At 40.1% G+C, this 27,682-nt stretch overlaps 3 protein-coding genes across 5 annotated transcripts; 2 read left to right on the top strand and 1 right to left on the bottom strand.

The window, feature by feature from the left end:
- The first annotated feature begins 304 nt into the window (after positions 1 to 304).
- LOC114460917 (epsin-1-like) lies at positions 305 to 9,053 on the top strand. Its single transcript, XM_028442789.1, has 9 exons — positions 305 to 426; positions 588 to 708; positions 1,584 to 1,739; positions 3,812 to 3,940; positions 4,797 to 4,917; positions 5,003 to 5,178; positions 6,263 to 7,451; positions 7,540 to 7,686; positions 7,949 to 9,053. The coding sequence occupies exons 2-9, from the start codon at positions 640 to 642 to the stop codon at positions 8,065 to 8,067; spliced, it is 2,106 nt and encodes a 701-aa protein (XP_028298590.1). The 5' UTR covers positions 305 to 426; positions 588 to 639; the 3' UTR covers positions 8,068 to 9,053.
- A 2,504-nt stretch (positions 9,054 to 11,557) lies between these two features.
- Positions 11,558 to 17,696, top strand: LOC114460922 (germ cell-specific gene 1-like protein). 3 transcript variants are annotated; one of them, XM_028442798.1, is made up of 8 exons: positions 11,558 to 11,670; positions 13,444 to 13,677; positions 14,153 to 14,376; positions 15,919 to 16,110; positions 16,195 to 16,254; positions 16,463 to 16,621; positions 16,694 to 16,805; positions 16,973 to 17,438. In XM_028442798.1, exons 3-8 carry the CDS (start codon positions 14,181 to 14,183, stop codon positions 17,436 to 17,438), a joined length of 1,185 nt encoding a protein of 394 aa, XP_028298599.1. In that variant the 5' UTR covers positions 11,558 to 11,670; positions 13,444 to 13,677; positions 14,153 to 14,180. The 3 variants fall into 3 exon arrangements, with proteins under 3 accessions (XP_028298599.1, XP_028298600.1, XP_028298601.1); XM_028442799.1 differs by having other exon boundaries at positions 11,617 to 11,670; positions 13,587 to 13,677; XM_028442800.1 differs by lacking the exons at positions 11,558 to 11,670; positions 13,444 to 13,677 and having other exon boundaries at positions 14,181 to 14,376; positions 16,973 to 17,696.
- A 2,416-nt stretch (positions 17,697 to 20,112) lies between these two features.
- Positions 20,113 to 23,372, bottom strand: LOC114460927 (recoverin-like). The gene is made up of 3 exons (XM_028442808.1): positions 22,961 to 23,372; positions 21,058 to 21,169; positions 20,113 to 20,214 (listed from the first exon to the last, which is right to left on the bottom strand). The coding sequence occupies exons 1-3, from the start codon at positions 23,339 to 23,341 to the stop codon at positions 20,129 to 20,131; spliced, it is 579 nt and encodes a 192-aa protein (XP_028298609.1). The 5' UTR covers positions 23,342 to 23,372; the 3' UTR covers positions 20,113 to 20,128.
- Positions 23,373 to 27,682: the final 4,310 nt, after the last annotated feature.

A 27,682-nucleotide genomic window follows, 5' to 3' on the forward strand; every position in this document is an offset into this window, starting at 1 on the left:
AAATCGCCACATTGAGGAAAACGCACCTTTTAATGTTGTTGTGTTTCAGTTGTGCTTTGAGCAAAGTAGAAAGACTGTGTGCGACTAAAGCAACTTGAAGTTTTGCATGTCAACATGTTTGTTTGATTTTATTTGTACTTGGAACAAGTTTGATAAGTTGCTTAAAAACTGTGCCCTGACTTAAACGATCTTTAATCTTTTTTTGTTTGGGGCTGTGATTTTAAATGGATAAATTGGTTCGTTTTACTGGTAAATAACTTGGAAAACAGATGCTTTGTTTATCTTACCGTGGTATTTTATTTTGTAGGATGTCCTGTGTGAATCCGGTGTGGTCTGGAGGAAAAAGTCCTGCACTATGAACTGATCGCTCCGTGCACTAATCCACCATCAGAGACGTTTTACAGCGAGAAGCTCGTTTATTTAAAGGTTTGTGTTTGTCTGTGAGGCACAAAAACAATGATTGCATGTTTTTCAAAATAAAATATAAGGTACAAAAAAGAAAAAGCTTCCATGTTATGATGTGGGACGTGATTTAATTTTTGTAGAAGTGCAGTTACTAAATCTGTTTTCCTCTTTTTCTGACTTAGTTCCTGTGGTTTGATCTTTGCCCCCCCCCCCCCCACCCACCCACCAGACGCCATGACGTCGTCCATGCTCCGCCGACAGCTGAAAAACCTGGTCCAGAATTACTCTGAGGCAGAGGTTAAGGTGGGAAAACTGCTCCTCTGCATTAACCACTTAATCCCCAGCCACTTTTCACTGGAAGTCACATACCTATAAAAAATAACGTTTTTCTAAGCTTCTACATGACCCACAGTTTTGTTGAGATTGAAGTAGGGCCCTTAGTGGTTACAGAAGATGTGACGTTTTGGAAATATATGATATTGAGTGACAATAAATCATGTTTTAAATACAGACATCTGTAGTCTGCACAAAAAACTAGAGATTTACATCAAATATAAAGCCAATTCTCATTAACGAAGGCTATAAAGGCAGAAGTAATTGAACTGTTTGGACATCAACTGCAGCAAGTTTGATGATGATAATAAACATCAGGCCAAAGAAACATTTTTATACAAAATAGTACAGGCAGAAGCCCACTGTGACACAACTGTGCCAAAGGTTTTCACAAGTGTGTAATTGTAATATGTGACCAATCAGAGCTGGTTAAAGGAGTGACCGCTCATTTTACGCACGAGCATTAATCGCTCATTGGATGGATTTCTTGGTTGAGAAGTGCTCAGAAGTGTGTAATGGTGGTATCTGTCTGACTACACAATTTGGATTCATTAAAGTTTTATTCACATTGGAGCAACTTTTGATCAGAAACATCAAAGGTAAGACACCATTTGTCATCATTGCTGACTTTTTTTGCTGTGTATTTTCTGATTTTGTGGCAGTGTTTTGGTACGTAATATACCCGACCTGTATATCAGTGGATTCAGCTCAGCCTGTAGTTTTGGTACAGCGGACCCACTGGTGGGTCCATTGGGTCTGAAGAGGTTAAAAGAAGCATACAGAGTTGGTTCAAATGTCGTGTTTTATTTTGAAGGAGTGGATTAAATCATTGTTTTCTCCCACAGGTGAGGGAGGCCACCTCCAATGACCCGTGGGGACCGTCCAGCTCTCAGATGGCCGACCTGTCAGACCTCACCTACAACGTGGTGGCGTGCAACGAGATCATGACCATGCTGTGGAAACGGCTGAAAGACGACAGGAACTGGAGACACATCCACAAGGTGTGGGGGAGGGGCTTAGTCACGCAATGTTCCGCACACGGGCTAACGTTGGGCTCCGACATACAACATCAAAAGAAACATTTTTAGCTCCTCCCACCAAACAAATGGAGACTTTGTCACAAACATACCGCTACAACTCTATTTAGAGTTTCACAAGTTCCATCAGTTCACACATTTCCATTTTGTTTTAATGTGATTACCGCCAGTACTTAAAAACAGTAAAACATGAGAAATATAAAAGAGACAAATATAAGAATCATTATGACAAAAACAAAACTAACAACTAGGGATGTAACGATTCACTCTACTCCCGATACGATTCGATTCACGATACTGGGTTCACGATACGATTCTCTCACTATTTATTTTACCAAATGGGACTGTAGATGAATTTTTTAGAAAATACTGTACTATTTTCCTTTTATTTTTCATTGTCAAAAGAATTCCTTGATAAACAATTCAAAACAATGCAATTTAACTAAAAATAAATCTTGAATGAAATAAATAAAGGAATAATACAAATGAAAATGAAGCCTATTAATTTAAATTCTGGTTCTATAATAAACAATGCAAAACTGCATAATAGTTCTTTTTCTTTTTAAAAGTGCAACTGAAAATGTATTTTGTGCCTTAACAATTGGACTTTAAAAAAAAAAAAAACCGTGATTACACTGATTTACGTCATATTTGTTTGGACCAGCAGAGGGCGCTGGTAACACAGTGGTCGGTTGGCATGCAGATATTCTAGCAGTGAAGAAGAGAAGCTATGCTAGCAGACAGAGCTAATAGAAACACGTGACTTTTACAGATATTCAAGTAATATTACAGATATTATTTCGGTGTTTAAGGGGTAATGAATCATTTATTAACATATTTAACAGTAGAAGGCAGCTAGAAAGAAAGTATTAGCAGACTCCGCCCGCCGTCTACACTTGTACACGCCGCCCTCTGCTGGTTAAAAAAAGTACTGCGATTCAATTGTCAGAAAATCGATATCAACCGTGATGCCTATGAATCGATTTTTAACTGCCTTACGATTAATCGTTACATCCCTACTAACAACATAAGATAAGTTAAGAATAGAAAAAAGACAAAAAAAAGTCTAAAAAAGCTCATTTTAGTAGCTGTATCTTATTGTTAGATTAATAAAATACCGTAATTTCCAGACTCTAAGCCGCTACTTTTTTCTCACACTTTGAACTCTGCGGCTTAAACAATGACGCGGCTAAATTGTGGATTTTTCCAGGTTTTATAAGCGTCATGCCGCCACAAAATTGAGCTCTGTCACATTAGACCAGGTGGAACAATGACAGTTAACATGTTGTCAGAGAGATAGAGAGAGACCGGATACAGACTGTATACAGGATGTTCTGATCTCCATCTACAGTAAAAGTCAGACAGATTGTAATAATAACATAACACGAAGTTACCGAATCACCACGTTGGATTTGTTCAGAAGTGATCACGTCTGTATTCTGACTCAGAGTTTGACTCGCTGTGATCACTCTGTGGTAGTTCACAGTAATAAGAACAGATGAAGCAGTTTATCAGTGGTTACAGTAAAACATGACCATAAAAAGCTCTAAATGTACTGATATGTAGACGTGGAGCAGTGAGGAGGAGACTTCATGTAGTGAAGGAAACTTATCAGTTGAAACACAGACATTTCACTGCAACCTAACATGAGTACAGCAGCCCGCCTACCTGCCCTTTCTGATTGGCTGAGATGTCTAACGGTACCTTCATCAGCCAATAGTCTAACGGTTGTCTTTACTTGATATAAATTTCCAAAAACAATTATTTTGGAAATTTATATCAAGTAAAGACAATCGTTTCTTGAAAAAGAATTAATATATAAAAAGAATAAATCCATTTTTGCTAAAGATGCTAAACATTAGCCGACCTGTTTTATAGTTAAAAATATGTTGTAAATGCGTGATATTGTCCTGAAACACGTGTTTAGTCCACGTCTGACAGATGTTTGTATTTGAGAAGGTGAAGTCTGGATAACATAAAAAGTAGATTTAAACGGAGCTGGGGATGAATAGATGTTTTCATTACTTTCTCTCCAGTCTCTGACGCTCCTGGAATATTTGCTGAAAACCGGTGACGACCGAGTGCTTCTGAAGATGAAGGACAACGTTTACATCGTGAAGGCGCTGACGGAGTATCGCTTCATAGAGAAGGACGGCAAAGATCAGGTGATAAATACACACATACTTTTACTCCAGGATAAAATATCATCTACAGATGTTTGAAGTCTTCTTTACATGTGGGTAGTTTGTATTCTTATTTAGGAAAATATACAGTAAGGGCTTAATGTTTTATGCTGATTTAGTAACTTTAGCAATTTGTTAAAATGAATGATACACAAAAAAAGGACTCCAGCCATAAAAATTACAACAAAAATACACAAAATGATTCCAAAAACCACATAAAAAGAAGCAACAGAAAAAATAAACATAATAAACATACTCCAGACATGAAAAAATACTCCAACACCCCCCCACAAAAAATAACCATACTCAAAATTATCTGAACGAAAAGGACATTAAAATGACTGCAAAATCATACAAAACATGACAAAAATACCGGTACTCAAAACAGCAGATACATAACAATACATAAAATGACTTCAGGCATACAGAATACAACAAAAACACACAAAACAACAATACCAATACAAAGACTATACATAAAATAACTGCAGAATCATACAACACCTGGCGAACATACACAAAATGATTCCATAAACCACAAAAAACAAACCAGCAGCGACAAAAAGTAAATCATATCTACTCCAGACTTAGAAAATAACAAAAAAGCACAAGATTACTTCAAAAAAACAACAATATTCTAAATTATCAAAACAAAGATGATACACAAAGATACTTGACTTTACATGACAAAAATACAGTAAATGACAACACAACTCTGCTCTGATTGGTCATTATTCTAATGCTGAAGTTATTGTTGATCATGTGACCCTCAGATTAGATACAGCCACATGTTTATTGCCCCGCCCCCTGTGATAAAAGCTGGCTGTCTCTGTTCTAGGGCGGCAATGTGAGAGAAAAGGCCAAAGTTGTCCTTGTTCTCATGGAGGACGATGAGAAATTGAAAGAGGAGAGAGACTTTGCGTTCAAAACCAGAGAGAAAACATCCAAAGGTGCTGCAGGTGAGTCCTGTGTTTCTATCGTCTCCATTTCAAGTCTGGTTCCTGTTCCTGTCAACCGAGTTTGATTTGATCTCTTCATCATCAGCATCGTCCACAGACGCCCTGAAAGATCCAAACTACAAACCGTGCTTTGTTGCCGGGGCCTCAGGGCTTCCCTGTCTGGATAACATTCCCTCTGTGGCGGATCTGACCGCGTCGTTTGCCGCTCGCAAAGAAGAGCGGCTTCGGCAAGAGACGGAGAAGAAAGAAGAGGAGAGGAGGGTCCGTTTGTACAACTTCCTGCTTTATATGGAGCTGCAATGTCACACCATTCATGTCTTTTTTCAACGTGTTTGCTAAGTAATGGGGTATAGAGGGTTTTCATGGCACGCCATCACCGTGTCATCAAACCGGAGGTGGCCATAATGGAGTTACTCAGCAGGTAAACAAAGCAGATCCCGAATGTCGAACGAAAGGAATTTGGGAATTATTGTCGTGTTTTTGGCTGTACCAATCGGTCAGATTATGAAAAACATTTGTAGTTTTATAGACTGGCAAAAGTTAGAGCAAATCAGGGAGAACAGTGTCATAGGAAAGGAGGCACTTGTGGTTAGCGAAGCTAAACCAGGATCTACGAGGCAAAAATCTGGACAACGTGAATTTGTTCAGCCCATTTCTTATCAGGTACAGGCTCAAACATACTCGGGCGGACACCAGGACAATTAATTGCAAAGTTTTTACGACCGTGCTGACTTCTCTGTGTAGTGCTGCTCAGCATTGTATTGACCCGCATTAAATGTAACAACAACCTGTATTTCACCTCCTGGTGAAACAGAGACTGACAGACGAGCTACGACAGTAGCAACACCTTTAATGTGATGATAATATAACCAATTATTGATGTAATGTAATCACATTTAATAGCCTGCTACAGTAGCAACACAGTTGTTAAAATGTAGAGCTAAACTGTAGAGCTGTATTTCTCATTGCATTCCAGGTCAAAGGTCTGACCTTTATCTAAAGGATGAACCAGATTAGGCTAGGGTTATAACCAGGTAGTTGACCATATCAGGATACGCAGTAGACCAAGATTTTCCAGGTCGTCATTGATCCAAGACGAGGGAGCCAACTCGTATGAATCTGCACCACCAATAAACCCTAACTTTCCCAAATATCGTGACCAAGTCCTTCCCCGTATGCCTTTGCATCTATAACACATTTTGTGGTTCTGTGGTGTCAGACGTTTATTTGTAGCAGTGTTTTCCTCCAAGTGCCTCCAATATGGCCGCGGATCCGGGTTACTACCCAGAACGTGACGTAGGTGAAAACCCTCTATAATCAATGTTTGCTGGTTTGCATTTTCTAGGCTAAGCTGTCAGAAGATGAGTTAAAATGGGAGGATGCGGGAAAACCTGGTGAATTCAAAGGTGAAAATAAAGTGGAGGAAGAGAAGAAAGCAGATCCATGGGGAGCGCCTAAAGAGGCCACTGGGCCGTGGGGAACCCCTGAAAGTCCGGACGCAACAGATACGGCTGAACGGAGTGATCCATGGGGCGCCCCTACCAAGAACGATAAAGATTCAAAACAAGCAGAAGAAATGGATCAAGATCCGTTTGTTGCATCGAAGACTGAAAAAGATCCCTTCAACGCCCCAAAGGACGATCCCTTCAACGCCCCGAAAGACGATCCCTTCAACGCCCCGAAAGACGATCCCTTCAACGCCCCGAAGGACGATCCCTTCAACGCCCCGAAAGACGATCCCTTCAACGCCCCAAAGGACGATCCCTTCAACGCCCCGAAAGACGATCCCTTCAACGCCCCGATGGACGATCCCTTCAACGCCCCGAAGGACGATCCCTTCAACGCCCCGAAGGACGATCCCTTCAACGCCCCGAAGGACGATCCCTTCAACGCCCCGAAGGACGATCCCTTCAACGCCCCGAAGGACGATCCCTTCAACGCCCCGAAGGACGATCCCTTCAACGCCCCGAAGGACGATCCCTTCAACGCCCCGCAGGACGATCCCTTCAACGCCCCGCAGGACGATCCCTTCAACGCCCCGAAGGACGATCCGTTCAACGCCCCGAAGGACGATCCGTTCAACGCCCCGAAGGACGATCCGTTCAACGCCCCGAAGGACGATCCGTTTAGTGTTTCAGCTTCAACACCCCCTAAAGAAGCATCACCTGATCCAGAGGTATCGAAAGACTACGCCTTTGAAGCGCCGTCTACACCACCTAAAGAAGTCCCCATTTGTTCCACAACCAAACCATTATTTTCTCCACTTGCTGATGTCGAGCCCTTTGGTGCTCCATTTGTTGCAGACCCATTCACTGCACCTACCAGTCCCCCCAAAGAGACTCCTTCAGATGCTTTCAATGCTCTGTCAGCTAGCTCGCCCCCAGCCAGTGCTGACACATGGGGATCAACGTTTCCTCCTCAAGAAGCAAAGAGAGACCCCTGGGGGAATGGGGCAAGTGCCAACTCACCTGTTAATAGTTCTGATCCTTTTGGGGATTCGTCCATAACCAATGACGACCCTTGGGGAGCACCAGGTAAGCCAGAAAAGGGTAGAGAAGGTATGACTACTTATCAAACCATGGCAGAAGCAGATATTAGTCTTTTTTTCTTCTTCATCCTCAGCTTCGCCTCTAGCAGCTTCAGACGATGCATGGGGTGCACCCGCTCCACCTTTAGGCTCCTCCCCCTTGGATGACCCCTTTGGAGATGGAGCATCTAAAAGCAAAGATCCCTGGGGTGCCCCAAGTAATCTTACTGGCAACGGTACAGGTAAGACCCACTTGATACTTCCTGTTGAAACCATGACCTGGAAGTTTTTTTAATCCTTCCTTCCTCTCTTTTCTTCTACATGACTGACCTTCTTTTTCTGTTTTCTCCATTTCACGCCATCATCAGCTAGCCTTCAGCTAACAGTCTTTATTAACCTTTTCTTCCGCTTTGCTTTCTCTCTCTCTTTCTCTTCCTTCTCGACCCGTCCCACAAAAGAAAACACCTTCTAGAGTTGTAGAGACGGACCTATGTTGTATTTCAGGGAAGCAAGCGATACAGGAAGAGGCTTTGTTTCTTGGCTCTGAGGCGGCGTCACTTGTCGACTTGGACAATCTGTTTTCCTCCAAACCCCCAAAACCACACGCTTTTAAGCACTCCTAAACACAAGCCATCGGTAAGGACAGGACAAATGGTATAAGTTGGGCAAAAACACAAGAATTCATGTGGAAATATGACCGTAACAAACGCTCGCTTCTACTCAAAGACCCACAAACCTCCCAGCATGATTGGGATGGCGTTGTTTCTGACAGACAAACAGACCCCTCCCACCTCTGTAGTCTCACTATAGTGTGTAGGTGTTGTAGCTTCTCTGTGGATGTGAGCGTTAGCGACAGACTTTCCTCACTACTTCCTCCGCTCTGGTGACCTTTTGCTCCTCTCTCCCCCCACCTCGCTGTCGCTCTCCAACATTTCCCGGGCTCATTTTAACCCCCGGGGTTCTGTGTCCGACCCCATGGTAACATCATTAACCACCCCAGACCTCAACCCACTATGTGCCCACTTAGCTGCTGCCCATGGTTTTTCTGTCAGTCCTTCCACTGGATCTTTGGGAGCGTCTTCTTCCTACAAAGAGTGATTATTACTCCCCTAAGGACGGTCCTTTCCACGCCCAGAAGAAGGATTCTATTAAAGCACAGAAGGACGGCTCTTTGGAACTCCCCGAAGGACGATTCTGTCCTGAAGAACCATCAGTTCCAGGCCTAGACCAACAGTCCCTTGAAGGCCTCGACATGAACACAAAGACTCAACTTTAGATAGTTTGGAATATTATGTAAAGGTTTCTGTTTATTCAGACAACATTTTTTTTTCCAGATTTCCTTTTTTTTTTTGTGTCTCCTGACAATTTACGACTGTCAACTGCCAGTCTTCCTCAGAGGCGTCTGCTGATCTTTTTGATGTGTCTTTATGTAGTCTGAGACAATTGGGCATTTGGGGGCGTGGCCAGCCTGACAGCTGTCAAGTTGGACACACCCAGAAATAACTGATAAGGACAGATCAAAACGATCAGCAGGTACCTCTGAGGAAGACTGACAGTTGACATGTTTCGACCAAAAAAAAAAAAGTTGTAATTGTAACATACTTAAAAAGAAAAGATGAACTTGCTGAATTAATTTTGAATAAGTCCCAATGTTTGAGGCAAAAACATCCCAAAGCACTTTGTGGTTATTGGTTTAAGCCCCGCCTCCTAAGCCGTTTGCTCCTGTCCTTTCAGTCTCCACAGATGTTTACGCTCATAAGTCTACAGAGATGAAGTGTTAGTCCGTCCGGATCAATGTACAGGTTTTGGATGGTTTAATGATGGAAGTACGGTCACTTCTGTACGTGTGTGTTTGTGTGTGTGTGTGTGTGTGTGTGTGTGTGGAGTAATTATCGTGCTGATGTAAATAGTTAAATTAAATTAAATGAAAGATAAACCCTGCAAATATACTGTATATCAGAGTGTTACAATCAGTAGCTATTTATTCATCTATTTATGAGTTAATTTATGGACGGAGTTTTGTCGTCACTCTGGATGGACTGTGTATTTAAAGGTGTCATCTGTGAATGGCTGAACTGGATCACATGAGGATTTATTCTCATTTATTCATGGTGCACGTTTTCAGTACGGAATGATAAATGTTTGAATCTTTCAGCCTTTTATTTATTCGTATTTCCCGGTCCTGAATACCAAACGAGAGGTGAAGTACGGCTTTGTTTTGTTGTTTACATTTCAGGTTGTGTTGTAAACTGTGGCAGTAAATGATAAACGGTACGTCTGAGAAATAAAGAAAAGAAAACGCTGGAAAAGATGCACCTGGTCTGTTTTTCTTCAGACTAATTGGTGATGTCGCTCATCATTTAGCAGCTTTTTCAGTCAAAATGACAACCAGGAAAATTTAAAGATGTCGACGTAAACGTCTTTTGTTTACAGAAAGAGGATAAAAACAGTTGTGACCACAGGGGGCGACAGTTCCAACTCTGAGGTTTGGTAGTAGACAATGAAGCAGAGAAGAAGAGCTCTCCTAAGGGACCTTTACTTTCCCTTAAACATTGCGCTGACACGCTCTCGTGGCTGAAATTGGCAAGTAAATCAATATATACAATACTCAAGGAACTCCAACCAGTCAAATGTTTTTCATTTCAAATCTGTAATAAATGTTTGTTTTTGCTTTAATATGAATTTGGCGTTTTTAAAAATATTGATTTAAATTTCCTGCATTCATAACTAAACACCGCTGGGGGATAAAATGCGTTCGTAGAAACCTTTAACCCTACGCTGCCTCGTGAGCGCTGAGCTGATTAAAAAGTGGTGTGAGCTCACCACGTGTCAAAGGTTTGTTTTGTTTTAATGAAGAACCAAACGTCTCTGAATAATCCGTCCTGATCAGATCTGCAGAACAACCTGAGTTTACTGTGCGTGCACGGAATTAAAGCTGTGGTTCACGGACCTAAAGTGGGTCAGAAATAGAGATGAACAATTTGATGCATTTCCTAAGTGTAGATGAAAATAAATTAGAGGTGCACGATAATGATTGATGCATAAGAGCGTGGCTACGTGCTAAGCTAACGGCACATTTACTGTCTACAATACGTGGAACACAAAGATTCATCAGATAACATGATCACCAGTCTAACCGTTACACCAGCTGCACTGTGCGCTCGGTTCTAAGTTAGTTTTCCTCCTAAAGACACAGGAGAAAAACATGCTTAATAAAATGAACTTTTTCTATATGTTTTATAGGGATGTAACGATTAATCATAAGACAGTTAAAAATCGATTCATAGATATCACGGTTCACATCGATACTGTGAAAATTGAATCGCAGTACTTTTTTAAACAGCAGAGGGCACTGTATTTTTATCCTCTTGTCCAGAAGTGTTGGCGGCGGGTGGAATCCGCTACTACTTTCTTTCTGGCCGCCTTCTACTCTTAAACATGTTCATAAATGATTCATGGCAATGTACACTCCTAGTATTGAGGAGCTAGTTAGCATAGATTTTAAAGTGTAGAGTGGGCAGGGCTCCTGAAGCAGTTGAGACACGCCCACTCTACACTTTAAAATCTATGCTAACTAGCTCCTCAATACTAGGAGTGTACATTGCCATCGTCAAGGCTTTATTTAGAATTTCCAGCTGAAATTTCAGGGTTTATCTTTAAGGTTTTTTTTTTCGTCCTAAATCTCGCCGTTCATTCAGCGTGCGTGCACACAGGATGCTGATTGACCATGGGGGCGGGACAATAACTATGCAAACCACGACCTACGTCACATTTTCAAGTTTTCTCACCTAAAAAGATGCTTTAAAAACGAGGGATGGAATATGAAAGGAACATTTCAAAGTTTGTAGCGGCGTTGATTGTTGACCTATGAATGAAAAGATTTAACTGTAATCTGTCCCATCTCCTCCTCCCAGTCATTAAACGAGCTGGGGAACTGGTGAGATAAGACGGGTCAAAGTTTAACCCACGAGATTGAAAAAGTCATCAGGAGCCGCTCCATATATCATGAGCTCAAATTAATCAGTATAGGAGGAGAAATGAAGATGGAGAGAGGAATGAGACGCTATAGGAGGGGGGGAGGGTAGGGAGGGTGGGGGGGGGACAGATGGACTGGGATTAGATTAGAAAGAAATCTGGGAGTTTCTGATGGAAATTCAACCAAGACGGAGAGAGGAAGCTGGACGACGACACCGTAGGAGACGAGAAAAGAAGAAGACAAGCTCTCGGTGAGTTTTACCTTCAATCCATTCATGGGTCACAGCAGGAGTTCTCAACTCACGGGTCGGGACCCACAGAAGGGTCCCCGAGCTTTGGTTAGCAGAAAGAGAAATAGAACTTTAACTGAGCTTTCATTGCATGAATAATCAGACGGAAATATAAACACCAAGAGCCACAAGTACAGGATAAACTAAAACAGGGACGAGTTTGGTTAAGAACATGTTCTTCTTTTGTGGCTACATGCTAAGCTAACTCTGAGCAAGACGAACATTAACTGTCCGTAAAAATGACGGCGTTCAGAAGGAGTCTGAAATTGTCAGTTTTATTTTGAATATTGACATTTGGGAGGAGATTTTACGGTTTGGGTTTTCCTTTGTTTGCGTTTACATCAAACTTTTTCTGCCACTTTGTTTTGTGTATTTTAACTGAAAATGTTTTCTTTGTAAACCTAATAATTAAATATCTGCTGTGAAAATACTTTGTCTTGAAAACAAATGAGTTATTTTTGGATTTTGATAAAATTCTGAGTGAACTGTGAATTTTTTAGACGTAATCCAATCTCAAAAGTAACCAATCATATCAAAGCTACACAAATAGAGGCGTCGACATTTGTTGGAATACGAAATGTTTGATTACAAAGGTGAAAAAAGCAAAACTACAGAAAAAGAAACAAAGAACAAGAAACGTACACAACTGATATTCCTGTCTCGATCCACGTGTTGAGAACCTCATTATTCAGAACGTTTATGGCGTTATTATTATTATTATTATGGGAAAAATACACAAATTGACAACAAACATTTGCAGATTTCTCAATAAAACTACACGACAAAATAAATGTTTTAAAGCTCAGATCTGTATTAGGATGAGTTAATCTAAGCTTAGTTAAAATAAAAATGTAATCGCTTTAATAGAGCGACATCCGAAGTAAACTAACAACAATGACTCTGAACATAAAACATATACAATTACAGAAATATAAACAACAGGACGAGAAAAATAACAAACTTCTAATAAACAACTAAAATACTCGACATTACTGAGAAAACAGAAGAGATGAGTAAAAAATACACAGAAATTAATTAAAAATACACAAATAATCACAAAAACACACACAAACTTGTTGTTTCCTGTGTTAATGTTCTGATTGGTCATTTTCTGATCATTTTGTGGCTCCGCCTCCTGTGATAAAGGTTCTGAGTTGATAAAGCTAGGCTACGAGAAGCTAAAGAAAGCTAAAAGTAGAAGATGACACAAGGCGTTATATTAGCATGTAGCGTATTAGCATGTAACATAGCTAACAAACTAGTGACGTAAACGTAACTCGATTCAATCCAACTTTATTGAAACAGAACCAGTACATGGCACTGATTGGATGAATAATAAAGTTATGTTTGAAATAAAAAAACAAACATACGGTTCAACTGTTGATGCTGACGGCCATTTTTCAAACTGGTTTCCATGGTTACAACAATGTTTACACCTAAACACACTGAAAAGGAACACACACACAGATCTTTGTTTGATGTGTGGATTAAAGATTAACATCTGCGTCTACAGTGATTTAATCAGAGTTTACATCTTCTCCTACTGTTAGTGAATGAATGACCTAAAAAACTATATATACCAATAATAGTATGAATGATTATATTTGTATTATTAATGTTATATATATTAATAATGTGTGTGAGTCTGGTGTAGTTTTCTAATCCTGATGGAGGATCACATTCTAATATTTGTGTCTTCATGTCTTATTTTTTATTTATTTTTTCTCATGTCAGACAAAGAAGAAGAATGAGAATAAATAATAATCTGATGTAACACAATCAGATTAACTGTAATTATCAGAACAATCTCTGCCTCAGGAACACTTTGAAGAACACGATTAGTCCTTAAATCTCCTTCACTCTTTGATCTCTCTGAGGAGGGGTCGCCATGGCGATGAGGCCGAGGGGGGGCAACGGGGGCTGAAAGGTGACCCGTCACTTCCTGTTGGATCCACCGCTGGCTGAGAGGTGATTACATCACTCTGACCTTTGACCCCTCCCCCCGTCTGACACTAATCAATCTGATCTGTGACGAGGAAAGACTTTCACTGTTTAATACTACGTCCAACTTCATCCAACACCATACAACGTCACCATCCAACACATCCATCACCATCCAACACATTCAACGTCACCATCCAACACATCCATCACCATCCAACACATCCATCACCATCCAACACATCCAACGTCACCATTCAACACATTCAACGTCACCATCCAACATCACCATTCAACACATCACCATCCAACATTATCCAACATCATCATCCAACATCACCATTCAACACATCACCATCCAACATTATCCAACATCATCATCCAACATCACCATTCAACACATCACCATCCAACATTATCCAACATCATCATCCATCTCCAAACCTCCATCTTCTTCTGAACATTTTCTAAACGTAAACATCTTGACCTTGTTCTTGTCCAGAGGTCGTCTGAGAGACGTGACGGTGACGATGCTGGAGCAGATGTCCAGGAGGCAGCGTTCTCTGCTGTCTCTGTTCCTCACGTCTCTGGCTCTGACTCTGTCCGTGTGTGCGTTCTGTACGTCCTACTGGTGTGAAGGGATGCACAAGGTAGTGAAACCACTCTGTCTTTCACCAGTGAAGATGAAGAACTGTGGACAGAACAACAGCCAGCCCTACACTACAGGTTACACACTACTACACACTACAGGTTACACACTACTACACACAACACTACAGGCTACACACTACTACACACTACAGGTTACACACACTACACACTACTACACACTACACGACAGGTTACACACTACTACACACTACTACACACTACACGACAGGTTACACACTACTACACACTACACTACAGGTTACACACTACTACACACTACATGACAGGTTACACACTACTACACACTACACTACAGGTTACACACTACTACACACTACATGACAGGTTACACACTACTACACACTACAGGTTACACACTACTACACACTACACGACAGGTTACACACTACTACACACTACATGACAGGTTACACACTACTACACACTACTACACACTACATGACAGGTTACACACTACTACACACTACATGACAGGTTACACACTACTACACACTACATGACAGGTTACACACTACTACACACTACATGACAGGTTACACACTACTACACACTACTACACACTACATGACAGGTTACACACTACTACACACTACATGACAGGTTACACACTACACGACAGGTTACACACTACTACACACTACATGACAGGTTACACACTACTACACACTACTACACACTACATGACAGGTTACACACTACTACACACTACATGACAGGTTACACACTACTACACACTACTACACACTACATGACAGGTTACACACTACTACACACTACTACACACTACATGACAGGTTACACACTACTACACACTACTACACACTACATGACAGGTTACACACTACTACACACTACTACACACTACATGACAGGTTACACACTACTACACACTACTACACACTACACGACAGGTTACACACTACTACACACTACACTACAGGTTACACACTACTACACACTACATGACAGGTTACACACTACTACACACTACTACACACTACATGACAGGTTACACACTACTACACACTACTACACACTACATGACAGGTTACACACTACTACACACTACACTACAGGTTACACACTACTACACACTACTACACACTACATGACAGGTTACACACTACTACACACTACACTACAGGTTACACACTACTACACACTACATGACAGGTTACACACTACTACACACTACTACACACTACACGACAGGTTACACACTACTACACACTACACTACAGGTTACACACTACTACACACTACATGACAGGTTACACACTACTACACACTACTACACACTACATGACAGGTTACACACTACTACACACTACTACACACTACACTACAGGTTACACACTACTACACACTACATGACAGGTTACACACTACTACACACTACTACACACTACATGACAGGTTACACACTACTACACACTACTACACACTACATGACAGGTTACACACTACTACACACTACACTACAGGTTACAAACCTACACACTATACACACAACATGAGTGTAAACACACACAATATGAACACAAAGTAAATAAACATATACTTAAGGAGGTAAACATCTTTCTCCTCCTGCTTTAGAGGCTCCGACCCCCGACCCAAAGGTCCAGACCAACGTGACCCTGACCCCCCAGCAGAGGGAGGAGCTCTCCAACCTGAGGAGGAAACAGCTGGCCAACGCTGTGCACTACATCTGGGAGACGGGAGAGGACAAATACATGCTGAGATACTTCCACACAGGCTTCTGGCTCTCCTGTGAGAAACACAACGAAGGTACCACAGCATTCTGCTGACTCATCATAGGAGGAGGAGGAGGAGGAGGACGATGATGATGATGATGATGATGATGATTTTCAGGTGAAGATCAGGTGGAAAAGTGCCGGAGCTTCATTGAGCTCACACCAGGAGAGACACAAGGTGTGGATTTGTTTATTTCTTTGTTTGTTTGTTTTGCTGTTGGTTTGTGTGTGATTGTTGGTGTGTGTGTGTGTGTGTGTGTGTGTGTGTGTGTGTGTGTGTGTGTGTGTGTGTGTGTGTGTGTGTGTGTGTGTGTGTGTGTGTGTGTGTGTGTGTGTGTGTGTGTGTGTGTGTGTGTGTGTGTGTGTGTGTGTGTGTGTGTGTGTAGGCGTGCTGTGGCTCTCCGTCATCAGTGAGTTCATGTACATTGGGCTCCTGGCCATGGGTTTCCTGCTGATGTGTGTGGAGGCTTTGTGTCTGTGCGCTGAGCGAGAAATGAACGCTCTGAAGATCAACGCCTTCGCCGCCATGTGCACCGTCCTCTCAGGTAGGCCACGCCCCCTCCTCCACTGGTTCTTACTGTGGGAGGGTTCGTGTTTTCACTCACTTCCTGTTCCAGGGATGATGGGGATGGTGGCCCACATGATGTACACCACCGTGTTCCAGATGACCGTCAGCATTGGCCCCAAAGATTGGAGACCACAGACCTGGGACTATGGGTGGTCCTTCGCGTACGTCCTCCTCTCATTGGTCACTAGATAACACGCTCACCAATCACACTGTAACACTCCCCCTGTGTCTATTTGTCCGTTTCTTTGCTTTCATTGTCCTGATCATCAGTCACTAGATAACACTGTGACCAGTTCAACCCTAACCCCCCCCCCCCGTGTGTCCACAGGATGGCGTGGCTCTCCTTCAGCTGCTGCATGGCGGCCGCCGTGGCCACGTTGAACTCTTACACAAAGACCATCATTGAGATGAAGCACCGTGCCCGTGTGCGTCTGGAGGAGGCGCGGAACGCCAACGTGGCCCCCTCCTACGAGGACGTGGTGCAGGCCGGGGGGGCCAGGGTGTTCTCCATCAGCCAGTTGATCCAGCTCGCCCAGCAGGGGGCACTCATGGACCCGCTGTGGCCCCGAGGGGTCGGTCCGGCCGTAGGGCCTCTGGCGTGCGGCCCCATGGGACAGCTGGGTGCCGTGGAGATGGGACTGGGAGGACTGGGGGGGGTGAGGGGGGACGGAGGTGACCTAGGGGGGATGGTGGTGGTGGAAGGGTGCGGCGCCGAGGGGTGCGAGGACTGCGAGCGTGAGATGGACGAGATGGACTACGCTCTGCACGAAGAGCGCGATGGATCGCTCTGCTGAGAACTGGAACTGGTTCCTGACGAAGAACTGGAACTTGTTGATCATTCAATTCTTAATATAATTTACATAATTTACAAATAATTTAAGTTCCATCAAACTATGACTGTAAACAATATTTTAAAAAATACTAGTATAAGTTTCAGTGAAGTGGTCCCAAACGTTTAAGACTTTAGGTTGTTTTTTTTCTGTTGAACAATTCTTCTTCACAATGTAAATGGTAAAGTGACACTGCCCCCAGCAGTTCATGTATGGTACTGCAGCAACAATGACGTAGAAAGATTTCATCATGAATTTACAACATTAAACGACATGCCGACGCACATTTTTGTCGTCAACATTATCAATTATGTTATTAATTTACATTATTGTATATGTTACGCACATTGTTGTTGGCGCGAATTTCGAGACGTTCTTTCTATTTAATTCTATTTTTTCTTTTGACCCCCTGTGGTAAGAATCTCAAACTCCGCCTATGGATTCCACTTGGAAAAAGTCAAAACTGAAATGCCTGAACATTGAAAAGACCTGATGATTCAAGACGAGCTTCCCTGGAACGACGTCCACGACCCTGAACACCGTGTTCACGGAGCACCTGATCCAAACGCAGCAATTCTTTCCAGGATTGGCCGGTTGTGACCACGCCCTAAATGACCCCCAGTGTTTATCTTCTCCACATACAGATCACTGAACATCTATGGAATCTACGACAAGAACGAAAGAACAGGGTCAACGATGACGGAAACACGGAGATTTGGACGTGAGCACAGATGCTTTGAAACGCTGCTCAGGAGATTATGTCAATAATCGGCCCATTCAGACACACACACGCACGCACACACACACACACACGCACACACACACACACACACACACACACACACACACACACACACACACACACACACACACACACACACACACACACAGAGAGAGAGAGACGCAGTAATTATAAATGTAAAGTAAGACGTGCAGTGATGTAACCGTTACAAAACAACCAAGATGTGGGCCAAGAATGAACAAATAAACAATAAAAACTATGTATTTATTTATTCTATTTCATTCATTTTACCAGATATCATTTCAGTATTCATGACAAATTCTTAGTTTCATAAATATTTTTAGTAAACTTAATACACAATTTTATTATATTTATAAATCTATTATGGAACATTTTCCAAATGTTTAATACATTTTTGAAACTGAATTTGTTTAATTATTTAATATAAAATAAAATTACTTTTTAATAATATCTCATGTTTAAATGAACTTAAATTACTTCTTGCACCAAAATATGCTTTAACTTTGAAAAACAACCCCCTCCTTGTCAAAATAAAAGCGTTCCAGGATGAGTTGAATCTGTTTGTAGCGTCACTCAGCGTGCTATCATTTTACTTTCTAACCACTAAACACTAACAGTGTAGTTTGAAGCAGGAAAATAGGTCATAAGATCCTAACAAAACATCCAATTACAGCCTCTGATCCTAAGCTAACAGTTAGCATTAGCTTAATGGCTCACTTAGCTGTGTTTATTTAAATCCCTGCTGAAAAAACCTGTTGATGGTTAGCAATCACTGCCACTTTGTCTGCTGACTAGCTAAAACTAGCATTAGCTTATAGCATTTACCTGGTTTATTTCTGTCACCAATTAAATACGAGTGTTAGAAAGTAAACATAAAAAATAACATGTTAGAAAAAAATAAGTAGACCACTTATGTAGCGTACCACTTCAGGGTTTGATGCTATAAAAGTTAGCATTAGCAATGCTATTTATTTAGGTATTACAAATGGTTTTAGATGTGCTGCTAACCCAATAAGCATTAGCTACCTTTAATGGTAAAATAACTGATGGTTAGCGTTAGCTTGGTTCTTGAAGTGGTTGTCTGTGAACACAGCAGCTGTATGGTTGCTAATTAGAGATATCAGTTGTTTCAACGACATTAAGCTATATTTAATAATTAAGTGAGTTAACTGTTAGCATTAGCATCCATTAGTTAATGTCTGTTATCTGCTTTTGCTTTACTAGGCTGACAGTTAGCTGTAGCATTAGCTGTTATTTTTAGTTAGTATTAAAATGAAACAATAAAACCTGTAAAAAAAAAAAAATGTAAAAAGCACACTGACTGAAAATAATAAAGAGAAAGTAACAAAAAACACTCGGGAGGCTTTGATTTTTAATTTTTTTTTTTATTACAACATCCTTTTAATTTATTGTGAAGGAAGGTTCAGGATGTACAGGTGAACAAAAATCTGAGCTACGCACAACATTAAACACGTAAAGACTGACACGTTAAACACAGTCTAATACAAACATTCTGATATCAGTTCAAGCTAACGCTAACATGACTCAGCAGTTAAATGTGTGGCTTCGACTCGTCTCTAAACAAATGTTACATGTGATAAAAATGAACTAGACGTGAAAAGTGTGCGAACCTCATTTTAATGAGAAAGTAAAAGGGGAAAATGTGCAATTTAAATTTAAATTTCTGAAGGTTTGGTCACACGTTAGTGATGAAATATTAGCGTCTACTTCAGACGGTTACGTTTTACTGAAAGATTATTACAATAATTCATTTACTGCACTCTGTGTTTACAGCCGTATTTAGCGAGGAGGATTTCTGGTGCTTTTTTAAAGGTTAAGTGAAAAAAAAAAAACAAGAACAAGATTAAAAAGAAAAGCAAGAGGACAAAGTTTACTTGGAAGGCTGATACTGAATCAAACGAAGAGCTTCTTCATTGTCCATAACGCCCTGGATGAACTCGCCCTCGGCCACTCGCTCTGAAAGAAACACGTTGCACGTTTACAGGCAAGAAAAGAGGCGTGAGTGATGCTTTCTTCCTTTTTCATCTGTTTAAAATCTAAAAAAGTGATCATTTGAGCTTCTTCAGGAAAAGAAAGAGTTTTAAAATGATGAAAATGGTTAAATTTTACATTTCTCCTCAAAACAATGAAAATCTTAATCATTTTTTTACTTCTACATTCAATTTGTATATTTTTTTTTAAAGAAAAGAAAAAAGTATTACATTTAAAAAGAAATTAACTTATGGAAGAAATTTTTATTTTTAGTTAGAAAGAGGTTTTTCAAAAATGTATTTTTATTTTATTTATTTTTTTTTTACAAAAGTCTAACAAATATAGGTTTTTTCAAATGTAAACTAACAAAATGACAGAAATGTTGTTTTTTTTGTTTCAAAATAAAAACATGTGTAATCTAATAGTATTTCACACAAAAAAAAAATAATTACTTTTTAAAAAATTCTGCAAATAAGCAGAAAAAATGTTTTTATTCATTGAAAAAAAAAAAACTTTTCAAAACTGTAAAAACAAAGCATTTGGAAAAGCAGCATTTATGTAAATTAAGACCAGATCTAATGTAGCTGAAATATGATGAAAAGTGTTGATTTTCATCATCTATTTTTCTCTTAATGACTGTTTTACTTCTACCATTAAATTGTATTTTATGTTTCTAAAACATTTTATTATTATATTGCTGTTATTTGTATAATGTGATACTTTCTTCATCATGTTTGACAGTGAACGATTTGGTTTGAGTTCAGGTAAAAGTCATTGATTTTGTTCCTGCTGTTGCGTTCAATGATGTCTGTAATTTGGATTTCTCACCGTTTTCGCCCTTGTTGAAGAACTTCCAGAGTTTATCTGCTCTTTTCTCCACCGTGTTTTCATCCTCGGGCAAACATTCCTGTTCATCGCTCGGAATCAGCTTGAAAATTGCCTGAAGGGACAAAAAAACATAAGTCAAAGTCCAAATATATAGAGAATAAAATACGTCACTTTTCAGAGACACTAAGGAAAACATAGTATTTGCCGTTTTGTACACAACATTAAAAACATTTAATTAATAATAGATTTAGTTAAATGATAAAAGATTTCAATTTAAATCCCAGGAGAAAAATACTTTTGCCATTAGAATTTGTTCCAAATAATCTGTTTTCACGTCATCACGAAGGATTTACTCAGTTTTGTCACTTTTGGACAAAAACAGCATCAGAGGATTAGCGCTCCGTCCGCTCCTGCATTGTTCCACGATTATCTGAAGTCTAATCTCCTAAATTGAAAAGCGTTGCTATGAATAGTTCACGGAGGTTGTGAAACGTTGGTGTAAAATAACCTTTAACCCATTTCTCAGACTTAATGAAATCTTTTAGTCTACAGAGATAATCTCATCGTTCTTGATTTTCTTTCTCTTCAAACTCAAAGTATGAATGACTAACAACAACGTAGCCAGATAGAAATATAATGATAATGTTCTCAGTGGGACTCTTCAAAATCAAACTAAACAATGTATTTTATACATTATATGTCATACATTTTATAACCTTGTTTATTAGGAGCTTTTTTAATATCTTGTGTTTATTTCATTATATTGTTTTATTCTTGAGACAAACGTGTTAACTATGATGGAATTTTAGAATATTTCTTTAAAGAAAGTCATTGTCTTATGGAAGTATTGATCAACTTTGAACCGGCAACCCTCCGATTACAAGCCCAGCGTCCTTAACCACTAGGCCTGTAAATTCATCAATAATAAGTCATCTGAAAAAAAATAATGTTTTCCTCGTGTAATTATCATCGTAAAGTGAATATTCGCACCTGAAATATAATTCGATATGCAGACGATGCAGTTTTCTACATCATTAGATCTTCAGCGTCAGGTAAGTTCAACCTTGTTTGAAATGGTGTCATTCTCAGGTTTGAGGATTCAAATGTTAACTGTTAAAATGCTTTAGGAGGTATTATCCAAAAATACCGTTCCACCATCACTTTAAGCTTGCATGAGACTTGATAAGTCCTAAACTGTTTATCAGATTTAATCAAAGGTAATCTCCTCATTAAGACGTGTTGCCTAACCAGGTAAGGCCTTGGCACAGGTACGATAGCTTTAAACACTGCGGGTAAATTTGGAAACAGATTTGCAATCAGAGTGAAAACTCCATCCAATGCTATAATTAATCTTTAATCTTCTTCATCACACATTTTGGCTTCTGCTGCGTTCATTACTTAATGAATCTATTCTGGTCCTAATCGACCAGCAGTGTTCATTAGGGTTAGCGTTAGCTACTAGCCTAACCAAAAAAACTATTTAAAAAAATGTGTTTGTAAAGACTTTGTTTGACTAGAAATAATAACCTGTGATGCTAAAAATGATTGATATTTAGTTGTGGAATGTAAATTTAGTTAAATGTCAGAGAAAAAGCTATAAGGAAGCCCAGTTCATTTTAACAATGTTTCGTCAGGAACTTCTGCAATGTTTTTGACCAATAAGAAGTCCAATTTATCCCTCGGCAGGTTCTCAACCAATGAATGAGCGTACAGACAATGACTTTACTTGGAAAACAACTCAAATTAATCTCTTTGACGGTGGGATAGTTGTTTGTACCTAATCAGGACTTAGTAATCTTTGGAAACAACAAAAGTTTGTACGTAGTGCAGGTCAAAAATTAAGGTTGGCAGATACGCAGACAACACTCACAAACCCCGGACCGTTCTCCTGTTCTGAACTCACCATGCAGATTTCCGACACTTCCGATTTCGTGATGTATCCGTTCTTGTCCACGTCGAACAGCGAGAACGCCCACTCCAGTTTCCTGATGGTCTTGCCTGTTGACGTCATGTGGAGGGCAATGATGTACTCCTTGAAGTCCAGGGTGCCGTCATCGTTGGTGTCAAAGGAGCGGAAGACGTGCTGCGCGTACGTGTTTGCGTCGCTCTCCGGGAAGAACTTGCTGTAGATGGCCTGGAACTCCTCCTTGGTGATGCGGCCCGTCGGGCACTGCTTCTTGAAGTTGTCGTACCACTGGACAATCTCAGTCTCTGAGAACTTGGTGTTTAGCTTCAGATCTTCTAGGATCTCCTTGGAAACCGCCCCACTCTTGCTGTTTCCCATTGCTGGCGGAGCAGGTGATCTTCTAGCGCAATGAGTGCGTGAATCTGCGTTCCCCTTGGCTTCAGACTCGGGGAGTTTCCTCTTCTAACCTGAGATACGGCTGCTGCGTCTTCTCCTCGAGCAAAGCCCAATGCTGTGAAAAGAGCAGAAGAGCCGCTCTGTAAGCTCATTAAGCCAATCAATCATTAGTAATACCAACACGAGGTGTCACGGACTGAGTTCACCTCCCATGTCAGACAGGTCTGTTTATCAAGAGAAGAAGAGGAACGGTTTTGGCAGGAATCTACACGATAAAGAAAGTGGGCTGAGATAAGCCTGGATAAAGACTGGATGTTATTCTCAACACAATCTCCTACAAACCTCTGATGATCTCAGAGACGAAAGAAGGTGAACATTTATTTCAGATTTAACAAACGCAAAGCACAGGCGAACAAATACGGACTTTCAGAATGTCTGAGATAGATAGATGGATAGATAGATAGATAGATAGATAGATGGACAGGTAGATAGATGGACAGGTAGATAGATGGACAGGTAGATAGATAGATAGGTAGATGGATAGATGGATAGATGGATAGATAGGTGGATAGATAGATAGATAGATAGATAGATGGACAGGTAGATAGATGGACAGGTAGATAGATGGACAGGTAGATAGATGGACAGGTAGATAGATAGATAGGTAGATGGATAGATGGATAGATGGATAGATAGGTGGATAGATAGATAGATAGATAGATAGATGGACAGGTAGATAGATGGACAGGTAGGTGGATAGATAGATAGATAGATAGATAGATGGATAGATAGGTAGATAGATAGATAGATGGATAGGTAGATAGATGGACAGGTAGATAGATGGACAGATAGATAGGTGGATAGATAGATGGATAGATAGATAGATAGATGGATAGATAGATGGACAGGTAGATAGATGGACAGGTAGATAGATAGATAGATAGATAGATAGACAGATAGAGTGGCTTCTTAGATTGACCTATAACTGTCTTTTTGTGTTCTTTTAACTCTTACGTCTCTTAAATGATCCGTATTAGCAACAAAGTTCTCCTACATCAAAATCCCAACACACTAATCTTCTCACATCAATTATAGTAATGCACGATTATCCATTTATCTGTTCAACCATGAGAAAATAATTCCCCTATCGTGGCTGAAAACAGGAAACTCCCTAAAGTTGTTCGATTGATTGTCAAATCCCAACTTATCAAGTATGTTTGAAATCATTACATTCTGATAAAGATGAGTTCATAACCTTTCAAGTTATTTATCTGGTTTCTTTTTAAACATAAAATGGCAGATTAACAACTGAAATGTGATTTGTTATACAGATGATGCAGTTTTCTACGTTAGCAAGTTATCAATCAAAAACTAAATAACAGCCACATTCTACCTGATCATTTCTATGTCACGGTTTCCTCAAAGCCAAAAGACAACTCGCGTCAGCGTTAGCGTAGCACAGCATGGTGTGTGTCCTACCTGTTTGAGCCACAGACGAGTCCAGGACCAACAGTGATGTCCTTTGTGTGAACACTAGAGGAAATCAGCCTCCACCTGCTGGGATAAGCCAATTAGAGCTGGAGGCGGAGCCACGACAGTTGGCCACAGTGAATCCCTCCCCAGTTACAGCAGAACAGTCAGGAGTTTATACTCATCATTAAAGTTATCACACACATATCTGAGTATAGAGCGTTACTAGGTGATGTTTATCATGAACCACTGACGCCTCAAATAACAAATACAGACACAGCTTTCCTTCATTAATGTCAGATTTATTGAGGAACACCAGTATAAACCATTAGAACCAGTATAAACCATTAGAACCAGTATAAACCATTAGAACCAGTATAAACCATTAGAACCAGTACAAACCATTAGAACCAGTACAAACCATTAGAACCAGTATAAACCATTAGAACCAGTATAAACCATTAGAACCAGTACAAACCATTAGAACCAGTACAAACCATTAGAACCAGTATAAACCATTAGAACCAGTATAAACCATTAGAACCAGTACAAACCATTAGAACCAGTACAAACCATTAGAACCAGTATAAACCATTAGAACCAGTATAAACCATTAGAACCAGTACAAACCAGAACACATTAGAATAAACTTGTATATATGAGTAAAACCTGTAACATTTGTTTAAACTAGTATAAATTGGTATAAACCATTGTAACCAGTATAACTGGCATAAATCAGTATAAATTGGTATACATCAGTTTAAACCAGTTTAATCAGCTGGTTTAGAACACCACTGCAGTCTTACTGTGACATCACTCCATGGTTACTCAATATCTGTGAGGAGGTTTTACCAAACTAGTCCATACTCAATGGTTCTGTGTCGCTGAGTGGGTGGGGCTTGTTTTCTCACTAAAGGAGCCTTGGTGATTGGCCTCAGAGCTACAGGGGCGGGGCTAAAGAGCCCCATGTGTTGATTTGTGGCTGAAGTCAGACGTCATGTGACCTTGTGGCACGGTGGGAGCAGATGGAGGATTAATCAGACTCCGCCCACTTCTCCTGCTGGATTTACACGTCTCAGTAACTGTGTGTGTGTGTGTGTGTGTGTGTGTGTGTGTGTGTGTGTGTGTGTGTGTGTGTTCCTCAGGCAGAGGTCAGCTGACCAACCTCTGCCTTTCTATGATTCATTACACAGGCAGCATTCAGCCAATCAATGAGCAGCGTGACACCATGTGACTCCTATAGACACATTCTGAGACATTTAGTGAACAAATGTAGATCAACAGAACATCTCTGGACTGAAGGCAGGGAACCTTCAACACTTCTGTGACCTTTGACCTTTAATGTTTAACAAAACTTGTATTAACCGATATAAACCATTACGAATCCATATAAAGAACTATAAACTAGTACAACCAGTTTAAACTAGTGTAAACTGGTATAAACCACTATAAATTATTATAAACCAGTATGAACTAATAAAAATTAGTATAAAGTGTTTTATTGTTCATTCTTGTTTTTTGTCCGCCTGTGGATGCTAATTAGCATTGTTGCTATTATTCAGAATATTAACGTCTATTGCTTTGTAATCAGATGTTCCTAATAAACAAACAAACAAATAAATATAATTCTAATATCTCTAAGATGTAAAACGGCATGCAAAAACATATATATATATATATATATATATATATATATATATATATGTATAAATGTAATTTTTTAACCTTTTTTTTACAGGTACTCTATTTGAGACAACAAAGGACCATTTTCAAAACAAATGATCTTTAAATGAATCAATATGATCAGATAAAGACACAGTGTTACCTCATAGATCAATAAATCAAAAATCATTTGATCAGAAAAAAGATGTGAAAGTTTTGCTCCACTGTAAACACACTATTATTGTTGGTACAGTTTGGAGCATTGCATTGTGGGGTTTAGAGTCCTGAACTGTGATTTCTTCTGTTTTTTGTTCTGTTTGTTCCGTAAGAATAAATTAATAACACTTCAGGACTCCACATCCCACAATGCAATGCACCAAACTTTACCAACATGTTAACACACTGACTGTTTACAGTGGAGATGAAAACAAAAGCTAAAAACAGGAGCAGGGTTAAGGTTTAGCTGAGTTTAGCTAAAAACAAGCCAATGAAATAAAAGTGGACTGGACACCTTTAGATGTTGTTGAGGTAAAAGGGGCGGAGCTAGAGGGCAGTAAGCTGCTTGTGCTGGTGGAGAAGTTTCCACATGTCCTCAGAGTTCCTGCTGTAGGAGTTCACCTGTGTCAGACACTAAGCTGATCTCTCTCTGCAGCTGCATTAAATAAAACTACTTAATGTCCACACAGCCCGGTGCCAGGGCTCTACAGGTGATCAGGATCTCACCATCTGCTGCTGCCCACAGCTTTGTGAGGTCACCCTGCACCAAAGTTACCTTTGAGGGAAACCTCACAGATTACTCCTCCTCCTCCTCCACTTTCTATTTCATCTGTTTTTGGTCGTCTTTGATCTGTTTCAGGTCTGATTTTAGTCTCTTATGGTCTATTTAGGTCAGTTTGATCTGGTTTTGGTCTCTTGTGGTCTATTTAATAGGGGTGTCCCAGTTCAATATCAGCCAGATAACAAATATTGGATTTGATCAGACTGCATCTAAAATTTCTGATATATATTATATTTATTCAATTGTAGATATTATGTTGAAGGTTATAATGTATGTAACCAATCTGTTAATTCCCTACTGTTACTGACTATTGTTCTAACATTCCACACAACAAAATAAGTCATAAAAGTATATATGTATATCGGATCGATATCGGCCAATACCTCAAGGCTGCAATATCGGCATCATATCAT

This window comes from Gouania willdenowi, unplaced genomic scaffold (genome assembly GCF_900634775.1).
Source record: "Gouania willdenowi unplaced genomic scaffold, fGouWil2.1 scaffold_85_arrow_ctg1, whole genome shotgun sequence".
Classification (NCBI taxonomy): Eukaryota; Metazoa; Chordata; class Actinopteri; order Blenniiformes; family Gobiesocidae; genus Gouania; species Gouania willdenowi.